At 42.2% G+C, this 16562-nt stretch overlaps 1 protein-coding gene across 1 annotated transcript in view; it reads left to right on the top strand.

The window, feature by feature from the left end:
- The window catches only part of b3gat2 (beta-1,3-glucuronyltransferase 2 (glucuronosyltransferase S)), a 66090-nt gene extending 52888 nt beyond the window's left edge, over positions 1–13202 (top strand). The window contains exons 3-4 of the mRNA XM_034222539.1: positions 5347–5495; positions 12747–13202. Coding sequence (XP_034078430.1) covers positions 5347–5495; positions 12747–12833 — 236 coding nt within the window. The 3' untranslated portion in view covers positions 12834–13202. The remainder of the gene's footprint in view (positions 1–5346; positions 5496–12746) is intronic.
- Positions 13203–16562: the final 3360 nt, after the last annotated feature.

Genomic DNA, 16562 nt, shown 5'->3' with positions numbered 1-16562 from the left:
TCCCTTGCAATAAAACACGATATTGCTATAACTCCTAGGAAAATTGTCAAAATGTGTGCTAACAGTCCAGCTGTGAAGACATGGGACAGTTTTGAGATTTCTTCAAATGCTCGCCATGAAACACGGTTTTCTCATAACTTCAGTGAAAGTTAACAGCGAATCAGTGAACAGAATTCTAACCCACTGTGCCAAAATCACCCCGATTACTGATTATTAGGTTACAACACAATAAGAGAAATCAATAGGCACTAGAGACTGTGATGGTTATTGTTTCATATATTCGCATTACTCAACTGCTGTCTGCTCAGGGAATGTATTGATAGAAAAGCTGCCTTTCATGCAACATATTCAGGCAGCAGACTACACAAACACTGAAACACATGAGCACATACTACAGTTTTAAAAAGCAGAAATAAAATCAGAGCTGACAGAAAATTATCCGTTGTAGTTTAATACAAACTGTTAAACTCACACACACTATTTTATGAACATACAGGTTCACCTACTGAATTAAAAAAGAACAAATGAAGCAAAGAAAGTGAAAACCATAAAGCAGATTCAGGCAGTAGGCGTATAGATTCACACTTAAAGTATTAGCCTACAGAACAGTACAGCTGACAGAGAACATATTTTTTATAAAATTGTAATGGAATACAATGACCTTTATTGTAATCCATTACTCCCCAAGCCTGGCCATGTGTCAGTACTTCAGGATAGCTGCAGTCTGCTGCACAGCCGGAGGGAGAGAGACGAAGAGGAGCCAAGGATGGTGAAAAACCTCGGTAGTAATGAAGTGATTACCAAGGCGTGCCACCCACTAATGATTTACATACATAAATATCCAGTAATTATAGCAAGACCTTTTGCAATTTGTGTTGCAGAAATATCTGAAAATATCCTTCTGAAATGTCTCCGTGATGGGGGGATTCTTCTCTGCTTCAAAATAGAAACTTTTTCTGTCTTGATGGGGCATTTAAGGACCGATCCAATGTTCCAACCCATTTTCTACAAATAGCATATAATAATAATAATAATAATACATTATATTTATATAGAGCTTTTCTACAACTCAAAGACGCTTTACAGTATGAGGGAGGGTAGACAAACAAGGACAGGCAAACAAATGAATATAGTAAAATAAAATAAACAGAAAAGGCAGTCAAGAGGAAGTTGATTGAGAGGGGGGGGGGGGGGGGGGCTTATGGGTAGACAGATTGAAAAGATGTGTTTTGAGGCGTGACTGAAAGACTGTGAGGGAATCAGAGTCACAGAGATCTTGGGGGAGGGAAGTCCAGAGCCTAGGAGCTGCCACTGAGAAGGCTTTGTCCCCAATGCTGCAGAGTGTGGATGTGGGAATGGAGAGGAGTCCGGCTGCGGTGCATCTGAGGGACCGTGGGGGTTGATAAGGGGTGAGAAGGCTTGTGAGATAAGGGGGGGCCAGATGGTGGAGTGCTTTGTATGTGAGGACCAGAATTTTGTAGTTGATGCGATGGGAGCCAAGAAGCCAGTGAAGGTCTTTGAGGACTGGTGTGATGTGATGCCATGATTTGGTATGCGTGAGGAGACGTGCATTTGAACCTGTTGGATATGTCCTTAAAGCCCCTGTCACACTGTCCCGAAATTGACACCCGATGGACACACGATAAAGGAAATGTTCAAATTCGGCTGTGATCGTAGCAACATCGGGCCATTCGTGAGGGCATCTAAGCCATCGTATGACCGCCGGTGGAGTTTCTCAGGCTCCGGCAGCAACTTCGTGAGCGGCAACTTCGCAAGGCACTCGTGAGGGCATCTTGTCAAATCGTGTCATCTTCGTGTTATCATCGGTGCATTCACCCTCACTCTGATCGGGGCGAATGCCTGATGACACCGATGATAACAAGATGCCCTCACGATGGCCTTACGAAGGGCAAAATTGACACATGAATTCAACACGAAAATTAACCTTCGCAAGGTCCTTCGGCAATTTTTTGGCATGCCAAAGATTTTGCCACCGCTCACGAAGTTGCTGCCGGAGCCTGAGAAACTCCACCGGCGGTCATACGAAGGCTTAAGATGCCCTCACGAATGGCCCGATGTTGCTACGATCACAGCCGAATTTGAACATTTCCTTTATCGTGTGTCCATCGGGTTGTTTTATTGCACAACAAAATCATGTAAATATATTATGTAAATAACCCAATTTGTGTTCTGTGAAACTAAAAAGGATATAATATATTATTTTGAAGGACAGTTGACAGGAAGTTGTTGTTGTTATGGAAACAACATTACGGAGAAAACGTAATATTTTCTACATATAACGACGGATAAAGTAAAGAACAAAGTCTGAAGATATCAGTACAGTATCATAGTACTGTAACATAATTGTTTTTGGTACTTTCATTGCAGTTGTATGTCTTAAATGTAATGTAAATGTTGGCTTCGTGTGTGGTTCGGGGCCATCTTCGTGCGAAATTCACAATTCCATATTCGTGTGTCCATCGGGTGTCAATTTCGGGACAGTGTGACAGGGCCTTTAATGACCACATAGTGTTTGAATATGAATGTGTTCAATTATTTAAACATGAACTTGCAGACACTTGACACTGAGTCAGCAGCGTGCACAGTGCATTGGTCGTGGTGAGAAAAGGTGGCTTTGTTAAATGTTTGTTATTAAAAAGGAAAAGACTACTGAGAATATTTGTTAAACTATCTATATATATTTTCCCCACTCTAGAACGTGAGTGTCTTTGTATCAGGGACGTGCACAGACATTTGGTGGGGCTATTGCTCTAAACTGGAAAAAAGGCCTCCCCCCGATAAAAAACACAAGACCTTTTGAAAATTGTAAATAGTTTTTAATGTAAAAGCAACCAAACGATTATTACATCAACTAAATTGAACAGTAATTCACATCTCATAACAAAATAAGCGAAGGCGACTACTTGCATTCGGTAACTTGATTTTAAAAATGAAAAACCAGGGACATTTTTTTTTTTGCGGTCCATATCTCATTAGAAACATCTAATGATAGTAACTATTAAAGACAAAATGGGGACAATTCTGTTCTAATGTAGTTTGACCATTGTAACTGCTGTGCAGCCATACTGATAAAATAGGGCCTCTAACTAATTACCTTAAATAAACACACTAATTAATGAAACCCGTTCAATACGCATTATTCTTATTCTTATCATTCTTTATGAGCGCAGTAACGGTAAGGTATCTAATTACTTATTTATTTAATATTCCATAACTTAGTAACAGAGATGGTCAAACTAAAGTAGTAGAGACATGGCAGAAATCCTACAATGAAGCGGGACATTGAACTGTTCACCCGTGAGAGGGCGATCAAGAAAAGAGAGCGAGCATAGAGGGAGTTTACAGATGAAAAGACACAGAAATACAGAAGCACAACAACAACAACAAGTAGGCTATATTTAGGTGTTTTTTTGTAAATAACCAACGGTATCAAGAGGAAGTAAAGTCCCCTGGTTTGTCCCTTATACCCTAACAGCCATGAGACAACTCAAAATCAAGTTTCCAAAATCCGACACTGAGGTGGTCTTAACGCACCGGCAGATGACAGCGCTGACAAAGTGTGTTTCCCGCAGCGAGACGCTACAATACTAATTGTGGGCTTATCATGTTGATTCGGCCACAACAGAAAAAATAAAAACAAACTCTTGCTTTCTCCAGAGGGGCAGGTCAGCCAAAAAGGCCAAACGGGCCGTTGCCCGGGCAACATTAGCCCGTATATTGGCTTGGAAGCCTGTTTCCTCGAGATTGAGAAATGGCCACTGTGTCAAGTGTCCTACTTGGGTTGCCGTCCAGAGTTGTCCAATATGGCGGACCATCTCGCACATGCGCAGTACAGATCGGGCAGGGGGACAGATCTGGTAGTGACAGCATTCACACCAAAAAAATCCGGAACTAAAATGAGTTCATGAGAACTTTTTTACCCCCTCTTGCTAAAGAGCAGGGACTTTCGTGGGAGAAAAAGGTTCCTATGTCTGATTGGCTGGGCGGATTGCAAACCACGCCCCGTAAAACTCTTTGCTTTGTGAAGCCGCCATTTTATTATCCTCGCATTAGCATTATTAGCATTAGCCCAGCGCAGAAACGCAGAGAGACTAACTTATGGCAACACAAAAGAAAACATGGGAGTGGTGGAGATGAGGAGGTGTCGGCGTTCTGGCAATTTACTCTAAAGGCTTCAGTAGAAACTGCTGGGAGACCCAGCAGCTTCTACTGAAGCCAGTCCCCAACTCCGGGGACTTTCAGCCGGGGACTGGCAGTATACGCCGTGAAGTTGTTTGCGGCCTGCCAGTAAACCCAAAGCAGAAGAAGAAGAAGTGACGTCTGCGGCTTCATTTGCCTAATCCTCCCCCAGGGACTTATTCCGGTGTGAACGCAATCTGTACTTAGTTCATGAGAACTAAAGAGTTCTCATGAACTAAGTTCTGATGAACCTTTGTGGGAAAAGTACTGCGGTGTGAAAGCGCCTAAAGATACAAGTTTAATCCAAAGGCACATACAGAAAAAGCAAAAGAAAATAACATAAAGTGAATAAATGACCTCAGAGTGCATAATAGCAACTTGTGCACATAATGAAGTTAAAAGATAACAACTAAACAAAATACAAATAAATGTGTACAGTATGAGTAATATAAATATAAAAAAGGTACATCAAGTAAATGATCATTTACTCTGTGAATTAAATGAGCGTGGTATGTCAGCATTTAAAGAGGCAGAGTAGTTTTAACAGATTAGGCATTGAACAAAAATGTGCAAATCTACAGAGGAATTTTCATCATCATGTGGATTATTAAGAATTGCCCACATTGATTGTGTTGTGTCACTTAGTTTACTTGTTGCATTGATGCACGATTTGACCAGGGATGTGATATAAAAAGGTTAGAAGGCTTTTCTCATTGTATTTATTTTTGACTTAAAATCTTATCAACATTCTGTAGGATTGTAGGACAGCTCATTTCTTTAGAGTAATTATGCAGTGACACAATTTCTCCTACTGTTTCAAATGTTTCTAATCGGATTGATTAAATCTGGATGCCAGCCATTAATCCTCACATCTGTTACAACACTCATGCATCATGATTACTGTGACTTCCCTCTGACTTTGCCGTGCTTTCCTTCTCATCTATAGTGCAATTAACCCGGGATAATGGCCGACCCCTGCAGTAAATGGGTTTCATATCAGCCCTATCTTAATCATTAGATGCACTGACAATGCTCTCATGTTCTGCTGTGGTTAGAATAAAATGTGCTTCTGATGCAAGCTGGCTCACCTCCTGTTCCATTTATCTCTGTTTCCTCCCACTCTACTCCCCCCCCCCCTCCCCCCAGGGTTTGCAGTAAACCTCCAGGTGATCCTGGCCAACCCGCGAGCTCAGTTCAAGCGCCGCGGCTCCCAGCCGGGGATGCAGGAGTCTGACTTCCTCAAGCAGATCACCAAGGTTACCGAGCTGGAGCCAAAAGCCAAAAATTGCACCCGGGTCAGTAACCAGGCGACGCCTATTTTGTTGTAAATATCTGTTTGGTTTGTTTGTTTGTTTGTTTTACATCCCAGACACCTCAGGTCAGATTTGAACACATTGAGCACTATTCCAATTCTAACTTGTGATCATGTTTTTCACTGTTCATTTCCACCAATAGCATTTACATGTACACAGTTTATACCCAAACCCTAACCCTAACCCAAACAAAACATTCATATTCAAAAAGTACTCCATGGTGTTTTCTGATGGATGAATATTTGTTGTCCACAGCTGCTGTTAAATTGACGGGGCTTCTTTCTGTGGATTGATATGACTGCACTGTCCCTTGATCAGAGTGTCCTCCTTAGCAGCAGTCTTTTATCCAAAAATAGCAGACCACTGGATTGTCCAAATTGACCAATCAGAATCAAGTATTCAACTAAGCGGTGAAATAAACGGAACATTAAGTAAAAGTTTCCGAAAAATGCAAAAGACAAAATGGTTTGTACAGGCTACCAAAAATAAGTACAAACCAAATAAGATAACACTAACCCTAACCCATACACCAATTGTGATGTATTTGATTCAATCAGGGTTATGGATACAAATATATTTATTTCGTTAACTCTGTTAGCAATTTAACTAAATCATATTCCGATGAGGAGTATTATTCTCTAAAGGATTGTCTTGCACAAATACATTTATGAATAAGCAGATAGTAGGTCTGTGATGCTCCTCCGATTACTTTACAAACTTCCACTCTCTACAGTTAAGATTTAATTCCAACAATAAGGCAATATGTGGGTTGTTTTCTCTATCAAACGAAAGTGGTTTTTCTAAATTTGACATTAGGGTTTAGGCTCGATCAGTTATACCTTGTCATGCTGCACGGCCCTTCGTATTGGAGGTAAATGGCACAGGGTTTAATAAAAGGCAAATTGTTCTGTCTTGTTTGTTGGTGTGTGTGTGTCTGTGTCTGTGTGTGATATCAAACTGCAGACTGTCATAATAACGTACCATCTCACAGGAACCAACCTTAGGGAATAGATCTCCACTATTCACAGCGTGAGTCATGCTTTGAGCAGCTGGCTAAACATAGACACACAGAGCTGGAATGTGATAGAATTGGCTTTAAAGCACTATCAATTCTAGATGTGTGCTCAGACAGCGTAGATCGATGCAGCTCATCTCAAATGACCCTGGCCCTCAAGCCTCACCCTCTTGACACCTACTCCAGAGCCGCCTTAACCATTACAATTTCTTTAGATGGGGGTCAGGAGATCTGTAGAGGAGATGGCAGAATGTGCAGGAGAAACTCCCTCTGGAGGGAACACAGGGATTTTAGCCTTTGGAAGCCATTTCTATGCATAAAAAGAAAGCCTATACAACACACTACAGGAAAAGGAACTACAGCCCAAAAAAGTCTCGTCATTTCAAGTAGTGGAGTGTCATGGACTTACACTATCTGGGGAACGAGCAGAACTAAGTGTTTTAAATGTTGTTAATGAATAAAAAGGTCTGTAGACTTAATAAACCTAATTATTCAATCATGCGTCTATCCCTCTATTACTCTGCACACATTATTTTAAGCTCTCTCTGTGGAGCAAGCAGCTGCTTCATCTGGAATAAACATTATGTGAAATCTCAATTTACTGTTCCACTGTGTGTGTGTGGGTCACATAGTCCCTGGTGGGTTATGGGTAAATGTTTCCTTCAGGGAATAGGATAAATACCTCCGGAGTTGCTGGATCATCATTTACAGCTGGCGGCTGCTGAGTTGAAACCATCATCATCATTATCAGCACCATTACACTAATGGAGGTGCCTGCCGCTGATATTCAGACAGGCCATTAGGGGGCTGTGACATCATCAGTCAGCACCCAGCAGCACGCCATAGACAATAGGCGTGATATCAGCATTTATCGCGTCAGTTATATAAGGAGTAAGACGTGACATCATCACTCATAGAAACTGTCCTGAAGTTAGGAGAGGAGACACTCAGTGCCAGAGTTCTGTGATCCATGACATCACTGATCATGCAGCAGCGAGAAAAGGTGTGTGTTCATAACTCATAACTAGATTTGGTTGTATAATAATAAAGGATCAATAGAGAAGAAACTTTAAATCAGTCAAATATTTGTTTTTAAATGGAAATGGCAACAATGTATTGTATGGCCTATTTGAGAAAGGTGCATATTTCACTTATTTCTTAAAGGTGGGGTAGGTAAGTTTGAGAAACCGGCTGGAGATACACTTTTTGTTATATTCCGTGGAATGCTCTTAACATCCCGATAGCAATGAATATCTGAAGTGCTTTGACAAAAAATCCATTAAAAAAAGTCATCTGTGGAAGCTGTAGTACTGTAAAAAGCACGACCAATCATTTTAGCCGGCCCGGCTAAAATAACTGGATAGCCTACCTGCCTGTCAGCCTTCCATCTGTGCACAAACTTATCTCGTGGCCTCATTGGTCATGTGCGCGTTCGTGTGTTGGAGGAGGGGCTCTGTAAGGAAGTGGGAGATTTTTTCCGGCTGTGTATTTTCAAATTCTAGCGCACTCGAGCTGGTTTCTCCAAAATGACCTACCCCACCTTTAAGCATAGAAGATAAAAACAACTCAATACAGAAATATATGACTAGCCTAGCTTAGCAAAAAGACTCCTAACAGTTAAACAAACTAAAGCAACCCCTCTAAACTCACTAACTATGATAATGGTCTATCCAATTAGTTTTAATTAATGTAAAAAAATCATGTTGAAATTAATATATAGTTTAGAGGACCAGCAAACCTGTTATAATTTTGGACAGAGCTAAAGCTAAGCTAACCGTTGCTGTATCTTTAGATTAAACAGATACTACATAACTCTCAGCAAGCAAACAAATAATTATATTTCCAAATATAAGCTTCAAAGTGAATTTAACAATGTTATTCTTTTTTTATCCTGACTGTATTCTCAGAACTCAATTAAATATCCACTTTTGTTCAGATCTCCATATCACCAGATGAGGTCCTAATCCTCTTCCGTACAACCTTGACAGAGGAGGGCAGCCATGGTTATCTGATGGCCGGGTCAGTATCTGCACACTGACGCTGTAATGTAGTTAAAACAGGAGAGTAATGGCAGCAGACCGCAGTGCCAAGCCAAGAAAGAAAGGGGGGGTACAGATAGAAGAAGATGATAGCAGGAGGAAAAGGAGAAAGAGAAGAGGGAAAGTAAAGAGGAGAGGTTGATGCTTTGACTGAAAATGGAGTGAAAAACAGACATAATGACAGCCGTTATAAAGGGACAAAAGAAACACTGCTGATATGGACTGAAACACTTTACCATTGTCTATTTCATTTGCATTGGATCTCAGGTTTCTGTTTAACGTAATTGTAATTTATCTATGTCGCTAAATGCTTCTCTGACCACCACTTTATCTTGTTTGGGTGATGTGATCAAGCTTCCTGAGGGCACTTACAAAAGGTTTGTTCCTCTTGGTGGCACTTCGGCTTTGTATTTCAAACTTTATTCTTTGAATCCTGGAAGCGGCAGCGTTTTTATTGCGTTTTGTTTCCTACTTTTCGACAAATATTTAGTGCGTCTTTTTAGTATTAGTTACAATATTTAAAATTATTTTTGCCTTAGATTGTTTTAAAAAATAGATTACAGTATTCCCTTTCATACAAAAATAAGCTGTTTTATTTTTTTATAAGAAATATCAGAAAACTCTGTTAATTTGACCGGTAAAAGTGTAATTTATGGCGTCCAATCCAAAATGATTTTTATTCTCAGATGTGTAGTTTGGCTAGTTTACCGGTGGAGCAATAGGACTCACAATTAGGGATGGGTATCGTTTGAAATTTATCGATTCCGATTTCGATTCCGGTTCTGTTTATCGATTCCGGTTCTTATCGATTCCCCGTTTCGATTCCAAAATTGTAAAATAAAGAGGTCAAACGTTTAGATAACAAAAATATATTTATTCTTAAAAGCTTTAACTGAAATTGTTACTAAAAAATATACATGCAATACAAATGTATTGCACAATAGCTGTGCTTTATTTTAACTGAGCTATGCCTGTGGCAAGCTATTAACAGGCATTACACTTTGCCTTTTCTTTTTCTCTTTTAGTGTAGTGGAGCCTCACTTCAGAGTGTTTACCGCGACCTATCTTTGGTGTTATGAAGTGACTGAGCTCGTGAAATGTCTACGGGAGGGCGGGGGAGCATCGCTGCGGGGCAACTGTGGACCTCTGTCGCCTGTCAGCGCAATTTATATGATGCCGTTTAAAAAAATGAAGGGCGGTGCCGGCCGTCAGCGAACCGAGCCGGCCGTCAACGGCCCGCTGACGACCGGCCGTTCTGTGATTCTCCAGGTCCGCCCTGTATTCCACCGGGTCACCGCAGCACCGCGGTGCAGACGGACCCGCTGGAATACAGGGTCTACCGCGTTTAGGAACCGTTAAGCAGAACCGAAATTGTGTATTTTGTATGGGTACCCGGTACCCGGCATTTTCTTATCGGTTCTCATCTGGAACCGAGTTTCGGTTCCCAACCCTACTCACAATACACCAGAGTAACGGCTTATTTTAAAACTTTGAATATTACATTCATTTTAAATCAAGTGGTAAACCTTCTAGATCTCAGAATTGGTTTCTCAGGTTATTAGAGATCGGCATGTATGGTTTACTATGAGATTAATAAATACTATTTATTTATAATAAACAAGAACACCTGGTCTGGAGGTCTACCATTCCGTACAGTACCCCAGGAGCAGGCTGGGTAAAGAGACCCCTGAGACAGTCTATCACATAACTGCAGTGTGTAACATGCTAGCAGGAAAAGCATACCAAGTGGCTGGCACAGTGTACCGGAACATCTGTGCCGAGTATGGGCTGGAAGTCCCAAGGTCAAAATGAGCAGCACCTTCAAAAGAGGCTGAGAAGCTCAGATCCTGTGGGACTTCCAGATCCAGACTGACAGAACGGTGATGGCCAACCAACCAGACATCATGGTGGTTGACGAACAGCAGAAGAAGCCAGTGGTGATAGCAATACCAAGCAGCAACACCAGGAAGGAGGAACACGAGAAGCTTGGAAAATACTGAGGGCTTAGAGGAGCTAGAGAAGATGAGGAAGGTGAAGACAGCAGTGGTTCCAGTGAGGGTCGGACTGCACTACGGGCAGTAACACCCAAACTGGGACATTGGCTCCAACAACATCAGGAAGATACGTCCCCAGCTGACTCAGAAAGCGACTCAGGTTCTGGTCCAGGCTCTCGTCATCTCACGCCTAGACTACTGCAACTCCCTCCTGGCTGGTCTACCTGCATGTGCCATCCGACCTCTGCAGCTCATCCAGAATGCAGCGGCTCGTCTGGTCTTCAACCTTCCTAAATTCTCCCACACCACTCCGCTCCTCCGCTCCCTTCACTGGCTTCCGGTAACTGCTAGAATCCACTTCAAGACACTGGTACTTGCTTACCATGCTGCGAATGGATCTGGCCCTTCCTACATCCAGGACATGGTTAAACCGTACACCCCAGCGCGTGCACTACGCTCTGCATCAGCCAAACGACTCGTTGCGCCCTCGCTGCGAGGGGGACCCAAGTTCCCATCGGCGAAAACACGTGGGTTTGCTGTCCTGGCTCCAAGATGGTGGAATGAGCTCCCCATTGACATCAGGACGGCAGATAGCTTGCACATCTTCCGGCGCAAACTGAAAACTCATCTCTTTCGACTCCACTTCGAGCGTTAGAACTATTAACGAAGCACTTTTATACTAATAAAGGACTGGCTTACCTAAAGCCAGTTGAGTAGCACTTGAAATGTTTGGCTCTATGAAACCTGATGTACTTATATGATTCTGTTTTCTTCAAGGTTGTGTCTTCCTGGTCGAATGTACTTATTGTAAGTCGCTTTGGATAAAAGCGTCAGCTAAATGCAATGTAATGTAATGTAATGTAACAAATCGCAGGAACAACATCCAAGATCTATGTCCAGAAGAGTGCAGTCAGAGTTAAGACAAGGTACAGAACCCTCGGGCTCCAAAGCCTCTGGTATGCTCCTTTTCCACCAAACCAGTTCCAGTTCTAGCTCCGTGCTTGTGCCTTTCTGGTTCCAAACTGGTTCTTCTTTTAGCCCCAGTTGTGTTTCCACAGCCCAGAGCCCGACTGGTGCTGTGTCATGACATCACCATTTACGCCGCTGATTTTCTCCCCAACACTGCTCACAACAGCAACAACAATGGGGGACTGCGTCGGGTCCAACCTTATACTGAGTGCCGTGGTTCATTGTTTATTAATGTGGTTCAGCGGCATTTACCGACCGCTGGAAAGTATTCACTGTCTGACTGTCACACACGCAGTTGATGCATTACTCGCCATGAGCTGTTATTGCTAAGGTTAATCTCGCCCCCCTCCGACGTAAGCGTGAAGTGGGGCGAGCCCCACTGCAGTGGAAACAGGAAGAACCAGAGCTTAATCAGGCTCTAGCCCGGAACCGGCCCTGGAGCCGGTTTGGTGGAAAAGGGACATTAGTGGACCTGAGCCTGGAGGAAGGAAGACTGACAAACCGCATTTTTTTCTGACGCGCCAATCTGCAAACTGGACTTTCATTCTGATCCCAACTACAGATCGATCAAGTTTTGTGACTGCATCTAGTAAAGCAGAATCACAAGTTGAAAACAGCATCAGCATTGCTGGAAATTATGGCTAAAGTTACTAAAATAACATCCAGGGTTCCAATAAACCAAAGTTGAAGTGCAATTCTCTGAGAAGTATCCTATTTCATTGCCAAAGTGAAACTGTTGCTCCCAGCAGTCTCTCCACTGCTTCTCCACAAAGTCCTGCTTCCCATGGGGAGAAACAGTCCTGTCCTCTCTGTCGCTGTTAAGGCAAAAATACTCTATACCTATTAAAGCTTCCTGCCTCCACATGCCGCAGGGAGGAACAGAAAGATAGAGCACGAGGTAAAAACAATAGCAGAGCCGTGAAGAGAAAGCAAAGCAGGCTGGGAGAAAGAGGCTGATGAAGGAGTAAAGAGAGAGGTGTGGGTCCGATCCGAGCACTTTTATTTGTCAGTTTGAATGTCCCATGATTTGACAAAAACATTTCTTTACATTTACAACATGTCTTCTCTCCAGTCTTTACTCTCACTCAGTGCCGCTCTGCCTCCACCTGCCGTGCTATAGTCATCCGAGCATGGCAGCCTCTTCATGCCTTATTTAGTGCGCTGCATTTCCTCTGTCAGCACATTTTCTCACTCCTCGTCTCCTTCTCTCTTTCAGGTGCTGGTTTGGCACACTCGCACAGAGAAACCGCACCTCGCCAATGAGCCCAAACATCGGAAAGACACTGTGGTCATCGAGGTGTGAGCAGCAGATCCAGAGCTGAATGCACCTGCCAGTCTCCTCCTGGCTGGGACAAACGGCAGCCCCCCCCACCCCCCCGGGACTGATGCAATCTGTTCACTGACTCTGAGGAGCTGCATGATTCAAGGCTGTGTGTCAACAGTGCTTCGCAGGAACTAAGACAACACTGAATATGTTTCACACTGGAAAGACTGGGACCACTCGTTTCCTCCACTCACGGGTCTCTTGATGTGAAAAAACAGAAGTATAAACGTCAAAAATGTTGCAATGTGAATAACTCATGTCATTTAATCATTAATACATTATTGTTAAATGAACTGAGTCTGTACAAATAATTACAATAAACGCGACTTGTGGTCCAGATAATAAATGTGTATGAATGTGGTATGCTATGCTGTTTTTACCTCAGGAGTCAGAGACCGGGAAGAACCTAACCCTTGGGGGTTAAATTGGGGTCTTTTCGAATATTGTTGACCATATCAAATATCTAAACCTGTCCATGACCTTTAAAATGTCAATTTCTATTGCCTTTTCTTTGCATTCTTGCTGAAGAACAGTGAACATAAGCTACATGTGTAGTTCACTGCCGCTCACTGAATAGCATACACGTTATCCTGCAGAATTATGGCCAAATGATAATCATGATTATTTTGATCGATATCAAGATCATGATTATTTATAACGCTTGCTCATTATTGCACTTTACATTTAAATAAACAAAGCTAGACTTCTAATGTGCAATTAGTGCTGCACCCAGGTCGCCAGGAGGAAAACTTCTCCAACTCTGGCTGGGGTCTATGACTTTAAAGTGGACCTATTATGCTATATTTGAAAAATATATTGTAGGGCCATACCTATACAAAACATGTCTGTGAAGTTTTTTGCTTAAAATACCAAACAGATCATCCATTGTAGCCATGCCTCATACCCCTCTATTCTCCTCTATTCCAGCCCTGTTCCAAAAAGGCTGATTCTGTGACCATAGCTTTAAATGGAACAGCTGCTGCTAGCCACGCTCCTTTGTAGCGTCACGCCGCTTTCCCCTGCTAAGAGAGTTTTCTACCGGGAGAAACTCAGCTAAACGCTGCCTTGATTAAATGCCATCTTATGTTCCCAACCACTTCAAGCATTATTTCTGAAACAGTATGGAGCTCAAACCTTTCTCTCTCACAGGGTTTACCGCAAGGACATATATTCTCTCCAGTACAGCGTTAGCTCTGAGTGTTAGCATGCTTGCTAATGTAAACACACACAATATTACTCCCAAAACACTCTGCGCATTGTTTCTGATGCAGCACATAGCTTGACATGTTCTTTCTTAAAGAGCCTGTGATACGGGTTTCACCCATCATCCAAACCCATCAATTTTAATAAAAAAATATTGTCCCCTTGAAACCGTTACTGAACTGATTTGGGATATTTTTACTTTAATCTCCCCTTCAATGTTCACCATATTCTGGATCTTCTTTGGGATTCTTCAAATCCCGCCAAAGTATGTCTGACGTAATTGCGGGCCAAGAGTTCCAGCTGCACCGTCCGGATCCCAGCATCTGCATGCAAACGCACGATGGCGCACCAGCAGCAAGCTATGACAGCGATGACAGTTTCATTTTGAACGTGTCTGAGAGCTCATATGAGGCTGAAGGATCGGTTTATGTTTTATCTGTAAGAAGTTTAGGAATTAGGTGCGTCAATATGGGCGATAATACGGTCATGTGGTCTGCCCCTGTGAGTCTCACAATAATAAGAGCGCTGTTAGGAGAGATGACGAGTGGCATTCACAGTTCAAACCGGAAACGTCACACGGGATGAGGGTTCCCAACCAACCAGAATTGTTTAAACTAAGGAAGTAGCGTAATTCATATACCGATAGCAGCACCGTTTGTCCAGCGGCTTAACGGTATACCAATACCGTCCAATCAGGTACCAGTACTGACTTAGTACCGGTTCTCGATACCCATCCCTGGCTATCGGTATATGAATTACGCAACCAATTCTGGTTGGTTGGGAACCCTCATCCCGTGTGACGTATACGGTTTGAGTACCACTCTGATTGGCCACTCTGAATGCCACTCGTTCTTACCTTATGTTAAAGTGTGGGGGGTAGATGACATGAAAGTGTTTTAAGAATTACTGACTGATAACCTGGGTGTTGTTCACCCATAAATATCTGTAAAATCACAAATTGCAGCCCTCCAACGTGTTTCCATTTAAACAAACTAGATTAAATTGGTTAATAAGGGCGGATAGCCTTTTTGGAACTACAGAAAAAGCAATTTAGCAGTTTTTCCAGTTTATGTTTATGCTAAGCTAGGCTAACCCCAGCCCATCTCCAGCTCTGTAGGCTACGCTCATGAGCTAATTCAAATGTTGGAATGGATTTATTTCTGCATCAGAACCATTTAAACACATGCCAAAAGGTCTGTTTATTCTGAAACAATCTTTGTTTAAATGTATCTCTTTAGTGTCTCAAATGGTAATGATTAGCGTAAATGCTATCTCATTCTCCTTATCATCACGCTGAAATGACTACATATAATGAAATGAAACCACCTTTGCTGTCCTCTCAATCTGTATCTCTGTGATCAGGTTTGGACGCGGCTGACGTGAAGTAACAAAAAGAGATGACTCTCCTGACAAGCTGCCATCAATAATGCAGAGTCTGCAACAAAGAAATCTTGTCTCACAATACGACGCACTTGCCAGTGGAGGAATAAATGTGAATTAACTGAATAGACAGCAAATGAAAGCACAATGAAGACAGGCTGCTAGTTCTATAGACCTTCAGTGTGTTTTGAGGAAAGCATTAAATCAAGTTTAGAGGGCAACATGTGGGTGGATGATAAAAACACGAGACAGGATTAAATCCAGGATTCAACAGCATTTATTTCAAATGACCCTGTTGTTAAACTTGAAACAGAAAAGAAGGAGCAAACAAAACATCTCCATGATGATAAAAGTTTTACAAGTTTTTGAAAGAGTCATCGGACAAAGTGAACAATAATCCCTGGATTTTTTTTTAAATGCACGGAAACCACCGTTCTGTGAACTTTAGGCACCAGAAATTGTAAACACATTGGAAATAAACCTGGAGGACAATAACTAATATATGTATCACCCAATAAACAAGGACCGGACAGGGATGCGACCCATCCAGAGTTTTCATACAGGTCCTCTTCTGCAAGGACCGTCCAATCCTGTTCCTCCTCACCCCGATGACGGGCTGATCTGATTGGTCTTCCAGGTTTATTTGCTTATCAAACTAAACTGTGCTTCTCTTGTACTGCACACAACAAAACACCACAGTAAAGATGGCTGAACATACAGTAATCGTGTCAGACATGAAGGGAGTTCCAGACGTCCTCTATTTATTTGACCCGTCCCAAAAAAGTCCCCCATTTTATAAACGCCGAAAAACAAACGTAACCCAGGAGAAAATGTGTTTCCTTTAATCAATTAACCATGACAATGCTTTTTTGTTGTATGGGAATATCCTTATGATGGACACAAGTTGGTTAGTGTGATATGAGATCAGTTTAGTGTGATATGAGATCAGTTTAAATCTTCTAATCAAACTGTCAGCAAAAAGGAAAATCCCCAAAGATGGAATCATTTATTTTTATTGGAATATCTGGAATGGTGGTCCTGTCTGAATGGGGTAATCCATATTGTTAATAAAATGACAGCCAGTTCGTGTTCACTTTCTCAAATCAGTTACAGTTAGCGGGGTGG

Source organism: Gymnodraco acuticeps, unplaced genomic scaffold (genome assembly GCF_902827175.1).
Source record: "Gymnodraco acuticeps unplaced genomic scaffold, fGymAcu1.1, whole genome shotgun sequence".
Classification (NCBI taxonomy): Eukaryota; Metazoa; Chordata; class Actinopteri; order Perciformes; family Bathydraconidae; genus Gymnodraco; species Gymnodraco acuticeps.
The sequence above is the reverse complement of the archived record's forward strand: the minus strand, read 5'-3'. Positions and strand labels throughout refer to the sequence as shown.